This window comes from Crocodylus porosus, unplaced genomic scaffold, assembly GCF_001723895.1.
Source record: "Crocodylus porosus isolate Cpor-Errol unplaced genomic scaffold, CroPor_comp1, whole genome shotgun sequence".
NCBI classification, from domain to species: Eukaryota; Metazoa; Chordata; order Crocodylia; family Crocodylidae; genus Crocodylus; species Crocodylus porosus.
The window spans coordinates 107,847-119,961 of record NW_017728919.1 but is presented as its reverse complement, the minus strand read 5'-3'; the positions used below and the strand labels follow the sequence as shown (position 1 = coordinate 119,961).

General features: G+C 59.3%; 1 protein-coding gene across 1 annotated transcript; it reads right to left on the bottom strand.

The window, feature by feature from the left end:
- Window positions 1-536: 536 nt before the first annotated feature.
- On the bottom strand, window positions 537-12,109 carry FGF22 (fibroblast growth factor 22). The gene is made up of 3 exons (XM_019538414.1): window positions 11,926-12,109; window positions 2,042-2,145; window positions 537-1,382 (listed from the first exon to the last, which is right to left on the bottom strand). Exons 1-3 carry the CDS (start codon window positions 12,107-12,109, stop codon window positions 1,188-1,190), a joined length of 483 nt encoding a protein of 160 aa, XP_019393959.1. The 3' UTR covers window positions 537-1,187.
- Between the last annotated feature and the right edge of the window lie 6 nt (window positions 12,110-12,115).

Genomic DNA, 12,115 nt, shown 5'->3' with positions numbered 1-12,115 from the left:
CTTGGGGTGACCAGGACAGCTGAGTGAACAGCAGGAGCCATGCAGGTCTGTCTGCTTGGTGCTGTAGAGCCATTTATGACCTGCATACCCATTTCAGCCATGCCAGTATGAATGCAGGGTCAACCCCTTTCTCTTCAGTGGGGGGACCCTGCTGTTCCTGATCCACTGACTCCTGTTTCCTGCCATCTCTTTCTAGATCCTGTTGCTTTTTGGAGCAGCAAGCCTCTGGCTCTGCTCTTCTGAGCAGACTCCCATCCTGGCTGCCTGTGCTACCCTTAGATTGTGCTCCCCTCAGCTAACATTGAGCCTTGCAAAGCATTTCACAGGCACCTCAAAGATAGTTTGAGCTTCTCCTACCGCTTCAGGAAGGTGCTCGGACTGTAACCGCGTTCCACACCAGATACAGCTGCATTCCCCCTCCTCAGCACAACCAGCACCTTTGACAGAAGGCCTTGCAGCTGACCGTGCCCAGAGGACCCAGACCGGCATAAGCAGATGTCGCAAGCATTGCCTCTGGCCAAGGTGCAGCCCCTGGGTTACTGTAAGAAATACCTCTTTAATTTCCATGGACCTTATACAATACAATAAATATAAGCACGCATACACCTTAAAACCAAATCAAAAGCCCCCCCAAAGTCTCTGCCTGCTCCCACCTCTGTGGTTTCACTCTCTTGGAGGGGATGTTGAGTACAGTTCATAGATCTTTGGGCCATTTCATTGCGACCTGCTGCATGAGACTCGGGGGCTGTCAGCCATCGAGAAGGGGCTGCGTACAGGTAGGGTGTCCAGGTAGGAGCCAGGATCTCCTAGATAGGTCTATATGGAGTTGAGGTCTCCAGGCAGGAGCTGGGATCTCTAGGATGACCCATGATGGGTCTGTGTAGAGTTGAGGTCTCCAGGTAGGAAGGAGCTGGGGTCTCTGGGATGACCTAAAACAGGTCAGTGTAAATATGAGGTCTCCAGGTAGGAGCTGGTGTCTCTGGGATGACCCAAGTTGGGTCTATGTTGAGTTGAGGTCTCCAGGCAGGAGCTGGTGTCTCTAGTGTGAGCCACTGCTAGCTCCGAAGCAGCACGGGTAGGAATCCTTTATCTCCCAGTGCCTGGGGAAGGAGAGTTTCCCCCTCACCCTGTGCTTTCATTTAAAAATAAGTAGCAACAAGAAGTCCTGGCTATAAAATGAGCAGGTGTCAGGAGACGACCATGGGCAAGAAGTGGGTGGAGAGGTGCTGGCGCCGCGTCTTGTCCCCCCGCCGAGGCACCCCCTTGCCATTGAGCGACAGGAACATCTGGCGGCCCTGGTGCCGCCAGCGCAGCGAGGCGTAGGTGTTGTAGCCATTCTCCTCGATGCGCTCCTTGAACTTGCAGTTGGGGTTGTATGCCCGCTGGTGAGATGGGGAGAGGGGGTCAGTGGGGGGATTTGGGGGCTCTGTCTAGTATCTAAAGGGCATTGCTGGGGAGTTCTGGGCGCCGGGTGCTTGAGTGATTCTGATTTAATTGCTTAAACCAGGAGTGAGATCATCAGGACTCCTGGATTCTCCCCTAAGCTTTAGGCAGGGATGCAGAGTGTGGGATCTGTCCTTTGCTCTGGGAAGGGAGTAAGTTTTAGTGGTTAGAGCACAAGAACCAGAGTCAGGACTTTCTGGCTTCTCAACCCCCAGCTCCTGGAGGCCGAGGAGGTCTGGGGTTGAGACCGGGGCCCTGCCAGGGACTGCCCTGTTCTGTCCATGGCTCTGGGAGGCAGCAGTTACAACAAGGGACCAAGCAGATACCTGGGGTCTGCTCCCAGCCTCTCTGGCACTGTGCACCGTCTGTGCACCTGCCCCACTGCAGTCCCTCTGCCAAGAGCGAGGGCTTCCTTCCTGCAATGTAGGCCCACTCCTCTTTGCTGCATCAGACACAGCATCCTGGAACGGGGCCCTGCCAGCGTCTACACCGCGGGCTCTCGGTTACCAGTCCGATTCCCAGCCAGGAGGGAACTACAGACCACAAGTGCCGTGAGCGACACACGGAGGCCAAAGAAGAGATGCCGCTTTGTACCTACCGACCCGTAGAGCTTCCCCTTCTTGTTCATGGCCAAGTAGAAGCCCGTGTGCACAGACTTGATGGCAACGACGCCCACATGCACCGAGCGGATCTCCACGATGTCTGGAGGGGGAGAGAGGAAGACACAGGGACGGATCAGAGGGATCGCCACAGAGGACAGCCATGCTTCCTGGTCCTGTGAGCTGAGACCCAGGGTGGTATGGCACAAGCCCCATCTGTGTGTGTGGGGTGGTGTATATGATTTCCCTACATAGCAAACAGCCTCAGCGAGTCTGAGTGCAATGGCTCTACATGCAACAGCACAAGGGAGTGTGTTGCTTGCTACTGAAATGCAGCCACTTCTGGGGTGGAAGGTGGCAGCTGGTCAACAGCCCTCTGTAACAGTATGGAGCAGGGCCTAGAATGAACAAGGGGCCCTCAATACCATTGAAAGCACTGGTGACAATTTGTTTAGGATACTAGGGATTAAGTCCATTGTACATGGTTCTGAAGGGATCTCCATCCCTAGCAGCACAGCAGCCTCTGACCATCTCCCTTCACACCCGTGGTGCCCAGCTCTGCTGACCTCCGCTCACCTACTACCAGCCCTGTGAGGCTTGATAAAAGGTATCATCTCTGAAACAAGAGTTCTTGAGTTTTGCATTTCTTTTTGTCTCGGACTAACACGGCTACCAAACACATCCTTGAATGTCTCCCAAGGGTCCATCCCCACACCGGAGGGTCAGAAAGGTGACAGCCAGCTGCTGAAACCCGGTGCTCTAAGGCAGCCTTGCTCCTTAGCTGGTGGCGGGACATTATCACTTGGCAGGACAGTGATGCTAGGACATGAACCTGTGAATGACTAACCTGCTCCATTGAAGCCTCTTGTTCTCGAGCAGAGGCAGTGGGAAAGGTGACAGCTCCTGGCTCAAAGGCAACAGCCTGAATAGACACAGCTGATGAAAGCAGGGGGGGAAATGCAGTGGGCACTGCCCTGTGGGTTGTTCTCATGGGACTTCTGCCTGGCTTATCTCTTTACCGTAGCTGGATTGCTGCTCATGCCCCGCTTGAGCTAAGCAGTGTAGGTATAAAACAGAGCCCCTGCCCCAAAGACCTTTTAAAGACACTGAGGCAGACCTGGGGTGGAAGGTGAAACTGAGGCAGGAGGGAAATGGGAAACTGAGGCAGTGACAGACATGGGAATAGAGCCGTCTCCAGGGGGGACAGGGCCTCACTTTGACAGTACAAAATGCCCTGGGAGCCCCAGAGAAGGACGCTAATGGAGCTTGCTGAGCTAATCACAAGCAACTGTAAGTCTTGATTAGTTTAATCAGTGCAAACCTCGGCTTGTCCCTGTCTAGGCTTAATGCAGGGAAAGCCTTGAGGGTGCTTTTGGTTTTAAAGTAACCATCCTTGGTTCTTCCGTAGCTGTCTGTCACTCCACAGAGCTCGGGGCCCTACACAGAGGTCTGCATCGTTATACAGCTGGAAACCACGGCAAAATGAATAATTTGCTGTAGTGGCAGGCTGGCAGCAGCAATTAGTGGTTAGCAGCTGGGCTTAACTGGGGCTAGTTTTGAGAAGGAAAGGCCCCTGGCTGCTGGATTCATTCTCAAATCCCAAAGCACGTTGGGCTCGGAGAGAATATGGATCTCTGAGCTGACAGACGGGGAAGGTGTGATACCGTGAGACAGCAAACAAAAACCGGGACACTGCTAAATTGCTCCCCTTCATCATCTCCCGCTTTCCTTCAATGGCTCCTCGGAGCTGCCTGTTAGCAGGATCCCCAGAGAGAGCCCAGCCCTCCTGGCCCCATGATGGCACTGGCGCCTAGGAGCCTGGCACTCGCCTGACCGTGCCAGGAGCCTGCGCTGGACGGGAGCCCGCCCAGGCGGGGCCGGCCGTGCTGAGCTCCATCAGTGCTTGGCGAGCGTCTGGAGGGCAGGGGTCGGTGAAGGCCGGGCAGGGGGATGAGTGAGGGCCCTGTAAGCTGGCAGAGGGAGTTGGCTTCTCCGATCCCATCATTTGGGTGTCTGGAGACGTTGCCTGGGGCACTTTTCTGGCCCGGACCAAGGTGCACGGCCAGGTGCTGCTTTTGGCAGAGTAACTCGTTCCAGCCCGGAACATGGCCCAAGGGTGGCTGGGTCAGAGGAGGCATCCAACACGCGGACTATTCTCCAGCTCATCGAGCCTCCCAAGGCCAGAGACCTGGCTTGGAGACAGCTCTATCCCGATATTCCTGATCGCTGGGGCAGGAGATGCTAGCAGGATAGTGCCAGTGCTCTGCCTTTCCAGAGGAGAAAAGTGGGGGCTTTGCATCCCCTGGAAGGGTCCTGTCCTGGACAGAATGAGATCAGTGGCTGTCTTCCCCCTCCATGCAGCTGCTCGATGTGCTTTCATGACCTCTCTCTCTCCCCCAGCAGCACTGTCAAACTCTCGGTGGAATTGGGGAATCCAGGCTCGGGGGCCGGATGTGGCCTCTGGCCCAGTGACACTCAGGTTTTTTGCCCGTCGTAGCATTCCTGTGTATATGGATCATCCCACCTGCTTGCAACATCTGTGACTGATGGGGGGATGCAGAGCCTTGAACGTCTGCCACAGCACTGCAGGCGCAGCTCGGGCACCACGGCTCCACATCTTGCTACAGCGGACATGAGGGCCAGCTGCCCTGACGCGCAGCCTGCTGCCCTGGGAGAGGACCCGGGCATCCCGACTCTCAGGTCCTCCCTGCTCCAACCATTGCAGTCCTCAGCAGAGCCAGGAACAGGGCCGAGGAGTCTGGTTTCCCTCGCCTCCTTCCTCCCCCAACTTGAGAGCGCTGGGACGGCTTTTTCTCCTTGCATTTCAGCTCCGACAAGCCGCAGTCAAATGCAAGACAAATCACCGAGCTGCTTCCAACCTGGTCTTCCCTGGCGGGTGAGGCCTCGAGCCAGCTTTTCTTTGCCATGAACGGCTGAGACAGGCCGGGTCTGAGGGATGATGCTCCAAGCAATGGGTTTTGGCGGCTTCAAAGGAGCAGGGTTTCCATCCCTCCTTTTCTTCTTTCTTCCTCTTTTAAATGCTCTCCACAAAGGGCACAAGGCCAGGGGGCCCTCACCGGCCTGGCCTAGGGTGAGACAGTACTTAATCCCAAGGGTAGCCTTTTGATTTATTCTTTTCCCCAACAAGAATGTGTTTGAACGCAGGCGAGAGGAAGGGTTTGCCACAAAACAGCCGCAGCTGCGTGGTCACCGCCCTCTTCCCGTCGTCTTAGCCGGCTGAAGAGCCCGGCTCTATTGAAGGCCCTGGAGGAATCCTCTTGTGTCAAGGTTTCCCAGAGCCTCTCGTTCGGAGCTATTGTCCCCCTGCTCGGAGGCAGCCACTGAGACGGGACGAGGGCTCCAGCTTTCATGGCGAACGGGTCAGGCCCTCGGGAGCTCAATGGGCACCCCCGGAGCTGAGACATCACGCGCACAAAAGGCACGTCTGAAACCTGCCTCCCAGAGAACTGGGACATCGGGAGGGCAGCTACCCATGGTGCCCAGGAGAGGAGGAGATCGGGGGTCCAGTGCTCATGGGTCCGAATCCAAGCCTTGGACCCGGGCCCTGAGCTCTCTGGGCGCTACTATCTCGGGTTGGGCTGGTACAGCCCTGCGATGTTGGTGATGAGCAAGACCTGGCCTAGACTCTGTTTGCCCTGCTTCAGCCCCTTAAAAAACCTTTGACGCTACAGGGGACCTGGCAGTTAAATGGGTGTGCCAGTCTTGCAGCCAAAGCTGAGGCCTGGGAACCCTCGAGCATGGCCCCTGCACCCCTGCCTGCTCAGAGGCACCAAGCAGAGACATGCCTCTCCGGGGATCCCCCCTTCAGCTGCAGGAATCAAAGCAGCCCTCTCCTGGGGGAATTATTTCCAGGTTGGATGGGTGTGAGCCAGGGGCAGGTCCATGGGTGCCCCATCCCATGGCTCTGGGGACATAGTATAGGCGTGCCATCTCATCTGGTTCTCTTTCTCCCTGCTCCGCGATATTTGTCTCTGCATTATGCTTAGATGGCCAGCTTTGGGGCAGGATCCAGCCTTTTGCTCTGTCAGTACAACACTGAGCGTGCTCAGGCCTTGGTTCAGTACCAGGCTGGTGCAAGCTCAGTGCTGAGAGTGGCAGAGGTCCCCTGTCCCCTGCGGAGGCTGGCCCAGAGTTTTGGACAAAGACACTCATCTTGGCAATTATCCATCCTTGATTTTACACTAGCTCACAACGGAGCCTGGTGAAGAGCAGATGCAGTTGGTGCAGCTCATGGTGCACCATGACGTCCATCGTAGCAATGGCTTGTCCTCAGAGCCCAGGACGGACCATGCAAAGCGAGTGGGAACGTATGTGCCTGTCCAAGGATTGGGTGCAATCGATGCAGCGGAAGGTGGCCAAAGGGCCCTGGGGGAGGAAACGAAGGCAGCTGCTAAGTAATGTGAACCTTGGGCTTTGTTTTCTATCTGGATGATGGAAGTTTCCAGGTTGCTGCCCCATTGAAGTGGAAGGCAGCACGGTCACTTCCCGGAGGGGCCGTGTCCATCCCATGGGCAACGATCCTCCCTGGGCTCAATTTTGGTTCAAATATCCCAGCCACTTTTGCATGCTCAGAGAGAGGGAAGCCTGGGCCTTCATGCCACACGCTCAAAGTCCTGGAGCTGCATGCGAGGATTTTCTCCCGGGAGCAAAGCTGGCAGGATCCAAGCAAAACCTCCGCTCATCGGGAACAAGCAGTTGGTCCCTGACCTGTACTGCCCCCGCCTTGATCCTCCTTAATTAGCCGGCGTGTCTGTGTGCTTAGCCGAACCGCGGTCCCTGACCTGGAGGAACTGACCCTGCTGTTAGATCATCCAGATCTCTCTGACCTCCGTGGCCCCCGGGCCTGTGTGGTCCTTGAAGAGCGGGCCCCTGGGGGCTTCAGCCTAGTGGTTACACTGAGCTCGCTCACCTGAAAGGGGGATGGCTGGGAGCACAGAGGCAGACAATTGCTCCCGGCCCCTTCCACTGATGCCAGAGAAAAGCAAAGGGATTAGAGGGGAAAGAAGGGACTGAACTGCGCAGATGGAAGCGATTCGATGGTGGACTGGTCTCCTGCCCGCAGCCCTTGCTCTGGAGCTGGTCTCGTCCCTGCTCTGTGTCCATCTGTCCTCTCCTGGCACCCCCTCCCCAGCCTGCCTTCCTACCTGACCTGCTGAAGGTTTGAGGACTCAGGGTTGGGCCCAGAGGGAAGCTACACCAGGAGGAAGAAAAGAGGGTGTGTGTGCATACTGTGTGTGTAAGCATGCATAGTGAGACACACCAGCGTGTATATGGGCACACAGGTGCATATGGACACGTGCTCAGTGTGTAGCCTACTTACATAGACGCTACACGTTGCATGCAAGCACCCACGCCATGCCGATGCTCCATGTCCAGGCACACTGCACACGATACTCTCTGCGCCCGCATTAGCCCTGCCGTGCCATACATGCAAAGGCCGAGCCCATCGGCATGCGACGCGCACGGCAAGCATCCATGCCAATGGGTGGGGTGCGCACATGAGGGGGCGTACGGCCCCGTGTTTGTCCAGGCATGAATAAGGCGGGGGGCAGGGTGTGTGCGTGTGCGAGGCGGAGAATGCAGCCAGGGGAGCCGTGGCATGCGTGTGTACAGGTGCAGATGATAAGGGCATGTGAGAATGTGGAGGGCGTGTGCGCAGGGGAATGCGGGTGGGTTTGAGCTCGTGGACAGGAATGTAGGTGGGTGGGTGGGAGCTGGGGAAGGAGAACAGCCCGTGCCCGGTGGCTGGTGAGCGTGTATTGCGGGGGGTGGGAGCACACGCTGAGGCCTGGAGCGTGCGGCTGTAACACCAGCATGCCCGCAAGCGTGTGCATCTGGCTGCTGGAAAAGGCCTGGGGCCGGGCAGGGGGAGCTCCCAGAGCCCTTTCAAGAAACTCCTACTCCAGGCACCAGAAGCCCCTGCTCCCCCACCCCTGTACCGTGTTAGCTCACGCCCACCCAGGCTGGAGCTCACGAGCTGCCGTGCAGCCGCTCGCGGGGCTCGGCCAGCAGAACGCCTGATCCCCAGCACGCCCGTCTGGCACGCTCGCCGCAGCGCTTGGGGCAGCCGGGAAATGGCTCGTCCTCACGCCACGGCTGGGGAGAGGGGGGGCAAGCGCGGGCAGCCTTATTTGCAGTGGGGGAACTGAGGTGCTAAGCAGCATCCAAGCTAGGATTAGGCCCTGGAGTCGAGAGCTCCTGGTTCCTGGTCCATCAAACCGTGCTGCTGGGATGGGCTTTAGGAAAAGCCCCGAGATTGCAGCCCCTTTCGGGGATGTCCTACCAGCTGCCGCCCTCTGCCCGCTCCCTCCTAGCCAGCACAAATGAACGTGAGTTGAGCTTCTCAGGCCTCCTGCATCCGCTCTCTGTAACGGGCCTCAAGAGAGCCGGTCTAACCACTGCTGTATCCCGGCTTCTTTGCTGCCCAGGGTCAGTGCTGGAGCCAAAGGAGCGACTCCGTTCGGATAAAACAGAGGCCCAGGCTCCGGGTGCTGACTGGGGAGACCTGGGACCGACAAGGCAGCATGCACAGTGGAAACAGCCAGAGGATATTCGAGGTCCAAGACCCCGCAGTACAGTCTCAAAGGACCCCTTGCCTGCTGCCCCCGGGGAGCCCAGCTTGCCCGTACAAACCCAGGATCCCAGCCCAAGCCACACTGACCATCACGCCCAGGTCCTGAGCAACCGCGTGGATAGGGGCAGAGGCGGCAGCAAGGGGATCTGGGGTGGCCGCGCGCGAACGGAAGCCCTTCATTAAAGAGGCCAGCTCTGAGGAAGTGCGGCCGCCTCCAGAGACCAAAGGTCACCGGGTTCGTTGTTGTTTCTGATTGCCCGTCACGGCTGGCGAAGCGGCCGGAACTGAGAGGCTCCCGACGCCCTTCCCCAGACACCCACCGCGCTCCTGCGGTCAAGGCCGCCACCGGGTTGGCATCCGTCTCCCTGCTACTTCCCAGGGCCCAAGCCGGCACCCGGAGAGCGGGCAAGATTGAGGAGGAAAGCACAGACTTGCAGGATCCTACAGCAGGGAGTCCAGACACAGGGACGGCACTGGAGCAGGGCCAGGGAAGGGGTTTGGAACTACGACACCAAAGGAACGGGCACCTCGGACACGAGAGCGATGGGAATCACTGGCCGGAGATGACCTGAGTGCCCAGATCGTGGCCCCAGACAGCACTTATTGCCAAGGAGTTCGTGGCAGGGTGCACTCACCTCTCCCCAGCCCACCTGAAACCATCTCTGCACCACGCCAGGCAGTGCAGGCATAAAGCACCACCAAACTGCAGCCAGGAAGCATCCGTGTGGACACCCAGATGCCCGAGTTGGCTCCGCAGCGCAGACGTACCTGCCCACTCACACCTGGCTGACTGCCTGGTCTCCCCTAGGCACTAGCAAAACCGGCATCTGTCGAGCAGTGTCCCGGCTGTTTGGCTTGTGGAGTATCTTCCCCTTGGGGTCTGTGGGGGAATCCAGCACCTGGCGCTGGCTGGGCTCAGAAGCGAAGCTGCCTGGTTGTTTCTGCGCTGCTGGCAAAGCCGCGAGCCGGCCAGTGCAGAGCTAATCAGGCAGTTGCAAACCCGTTCCAATTTACTGGCGTCTGGGGCCGCCGCTATTAATAACGAAGGCCGTTTGCTTTTCTACAAATAGCCGGTGCTCTCCTGCTCTCAGTCGCAGTCCCCGGAGCTGAAACCCGACGGGATCTCTGCTTCCCCGGCTTCGTGAACCTGTGGCCGCAATTAGAAGCTGGATCCTGCGCTGGCTTAGCAAGGAGGACTGCCCGGCTGCTGGAGGACCCCAGAGGAGCTGATGCCACCTGGGTCACAGGACAGTGGCCAGCAGGACCCTGACCCCTGTCCAGAGGATCGAGGGGGAGGAGCACCTCGTTTTGTGCAGCCGCGCGGGGCAGGCAGCATCAGCCCATTGATGTGCCCCAGATAAGCCACAGACCTCAGCTGTGGCAGGAGGCAATAACCCAGAGCTCCGTGGCGGGGTGGGGGGCAGCTGGGCAGGTAGAAACAGGGTCAGGATGTACCTGCCCCCGCGACTTCCTTGATCTCCCATCCCCCACTTGGCAGCTACACTTTGGTGCCAACTCCCTTTTGGCGCAGTTACCAGGAGACGTGCAGGGTGGGGACTGGCAGAGATGGAGTGGAATTTAGTCAGGACTTTGCTTCCGCAGAGCAGATAATCACCGGCTGAGCCTGGTGAACCGGGGACCCTCGGGGTTGCAGGCACTGAGGCCGCCCCTACCTGGCACGAGCCGGTGGCACTGCCGAGTGCCAGGCAGAGCAGATGTGGCATCAGCCTGATGCCCGTGGTGCTGTTGCTGTATCCAAGCAGGGATACAGGCCGTGGTTGGCATCTGCTGCAGTGCCCACCCTGGGACTTGCTGCAAGGAGGGGGGCGCCAGGGCCCTGAAGCCTGAGGATTGCCGGCCTCTGAGAGCTCGAGCTGCCTATACTCTGGGGCTGGTGCCAGGCTGGAGCTGGGGGGCCAGCGCTGGGGGACAATTGTGCAGCTCCGTGCAGTAATGTTACCCATCGCCCCTCAGTACTGCCATGGGAGTGCCTGGCAGCTCCCACTTCTCTGAAGTGATGGGAAACCCCTTCCCTGGGCTTTGCTGCAGCCTCAGCCCATTGCTCTGTGCCCTGCCAGCCATGCACGCCCAGCTGTGCCAGCTCCTCAGACTGGCGGCTTTCCCCGAGAGCGTAGCAGGCCGTGCGCCCTCCACAAAGGCATCGTGACAATAGCATCGGCTGTCCCCTTTCTCCAGAAACCCCGTGGGAAGCAGCGGGGCCGCCCAGGGCACCGCCAAGAGGCAAAAGCAGCCGTGCCAGTGGATTGGACTGCCTTCCAGCTGCAGGCAGAGCCCAACAGCGCCCCAAGTGTGCGGGGAACGGGCTCTGGATGGGGCCGGATGCGCCTGTCAGAAGCTTTCAGGCTGCAGGACCGTTTCAGCTGCAAGCGCTGGGTCTGGATGGAGCTCCAGGTCCCAGCTCTGGCATCCTCCTCTTGCCCTTGCCAAGGTCCAGTTTAAAACTAGCCAAAGTATTGTTCCCAAAGCTCCTACGAGGGAGGCTGCCGCGCTGGATAGACGCCACCTCCTGCCTCCCAGCCTACGGGAACCTAACCATTTGGGGAGGGAAATGTTGGGAAGGGGAGGGACCCTCCTGGGCAGATTAAAGGATTCGCCCAAGGTTATGTCTGGAGTCGGGGGCAGAGTTGGAAAAAATGCCGCCAGGCCCCCTGTCCAGCCCCTTCCTGGGGCAGGGGCAGGAAGGTGCTGGTGTCACGGCGTCTTTGTCGCTCCGCCGGGCCGGAAAGGCGGCCGAGCTGGGGGTCACGGCAGCTCCGCGGGTGTCAGGTGCGAGGAACGAATCTGCCGCAGCCGCGGGCTAGGAGTCGATTCATTCGCCAGCAGAGATGGGGCCGATCCCGTGAGCCGCAGGTCCAACCCGGGACTGGGCTCTAGCTGATCTCTACCTCTGGGCCCTCGCTCTGAGAACTCGCCGCCCTTCCCCGCGGAGAGCGCTGCGGCTGCTGGGGTTTTGTCGGCGTCCTGCTCTGATGGGGGGAAAGCCAGGCCTTGAGACTCCATCACTGCTGGACAATCGGCTCCCCCGGGGCAAGGCAAGGCCAGGCTGCCCCCCCCGGCTTATCTGGCCCCTCTGACAATAGTGTCTGAACATCTCCCAGTCTTCATGGGCTTATCACAGCCCCCCAGGAGCCGGCTGGCAGACCCAGAGCCAGAGGCACCAAGGGATGGAGGGGCCGACCCCCCCCAGCAGCAGCCCTAAGAGGGAAGGGAGGTGCCCAAATCCCTTCGGCCTCCCAGGGGCGCCCGCCGGCAGCGCCGGGTACTCACTGCTGGGCGCCTCCCTCCAGCGCGTGCCCGCCACCGCGCCGGCGCCGTCCAGGCGCAGGAAGAAGCGGGTGGCGGAGTAGAGGCGCCTCCAGCGCACGTCGCCCTCCAGGTGGTTGTAGCGGCCCTGCGCCAGCAGCGCCAGGGCCAGGCACAGCCCGAGGCGCGGCAAGCCGGCGCGCAGCATGGGGCC

Coding starts and splice junctions, on each gene's coding strand:
- FGF22 (XM_019538414.1), bottom strand. CDS start 12,109: ATGCTGCGCGCCGGCTTGCCGCGCCTCGGGCTGTGCCTGGCCCTGGCG. Junction 2,146..11,925: donor CTGGAGGGAGGCGCCCAGCA/GTGAGTACCCGG, acceptor CTCCCCCTCCAG/ACATCGTGGAGATCCGCTCG. Junction 1,383..2,041: donor AGGGGAAGCTCTACGGGTCG/GTAGGTACAAAG, acceptor CCATCTCACCAG/CGGGCATACAACCCCAACTG.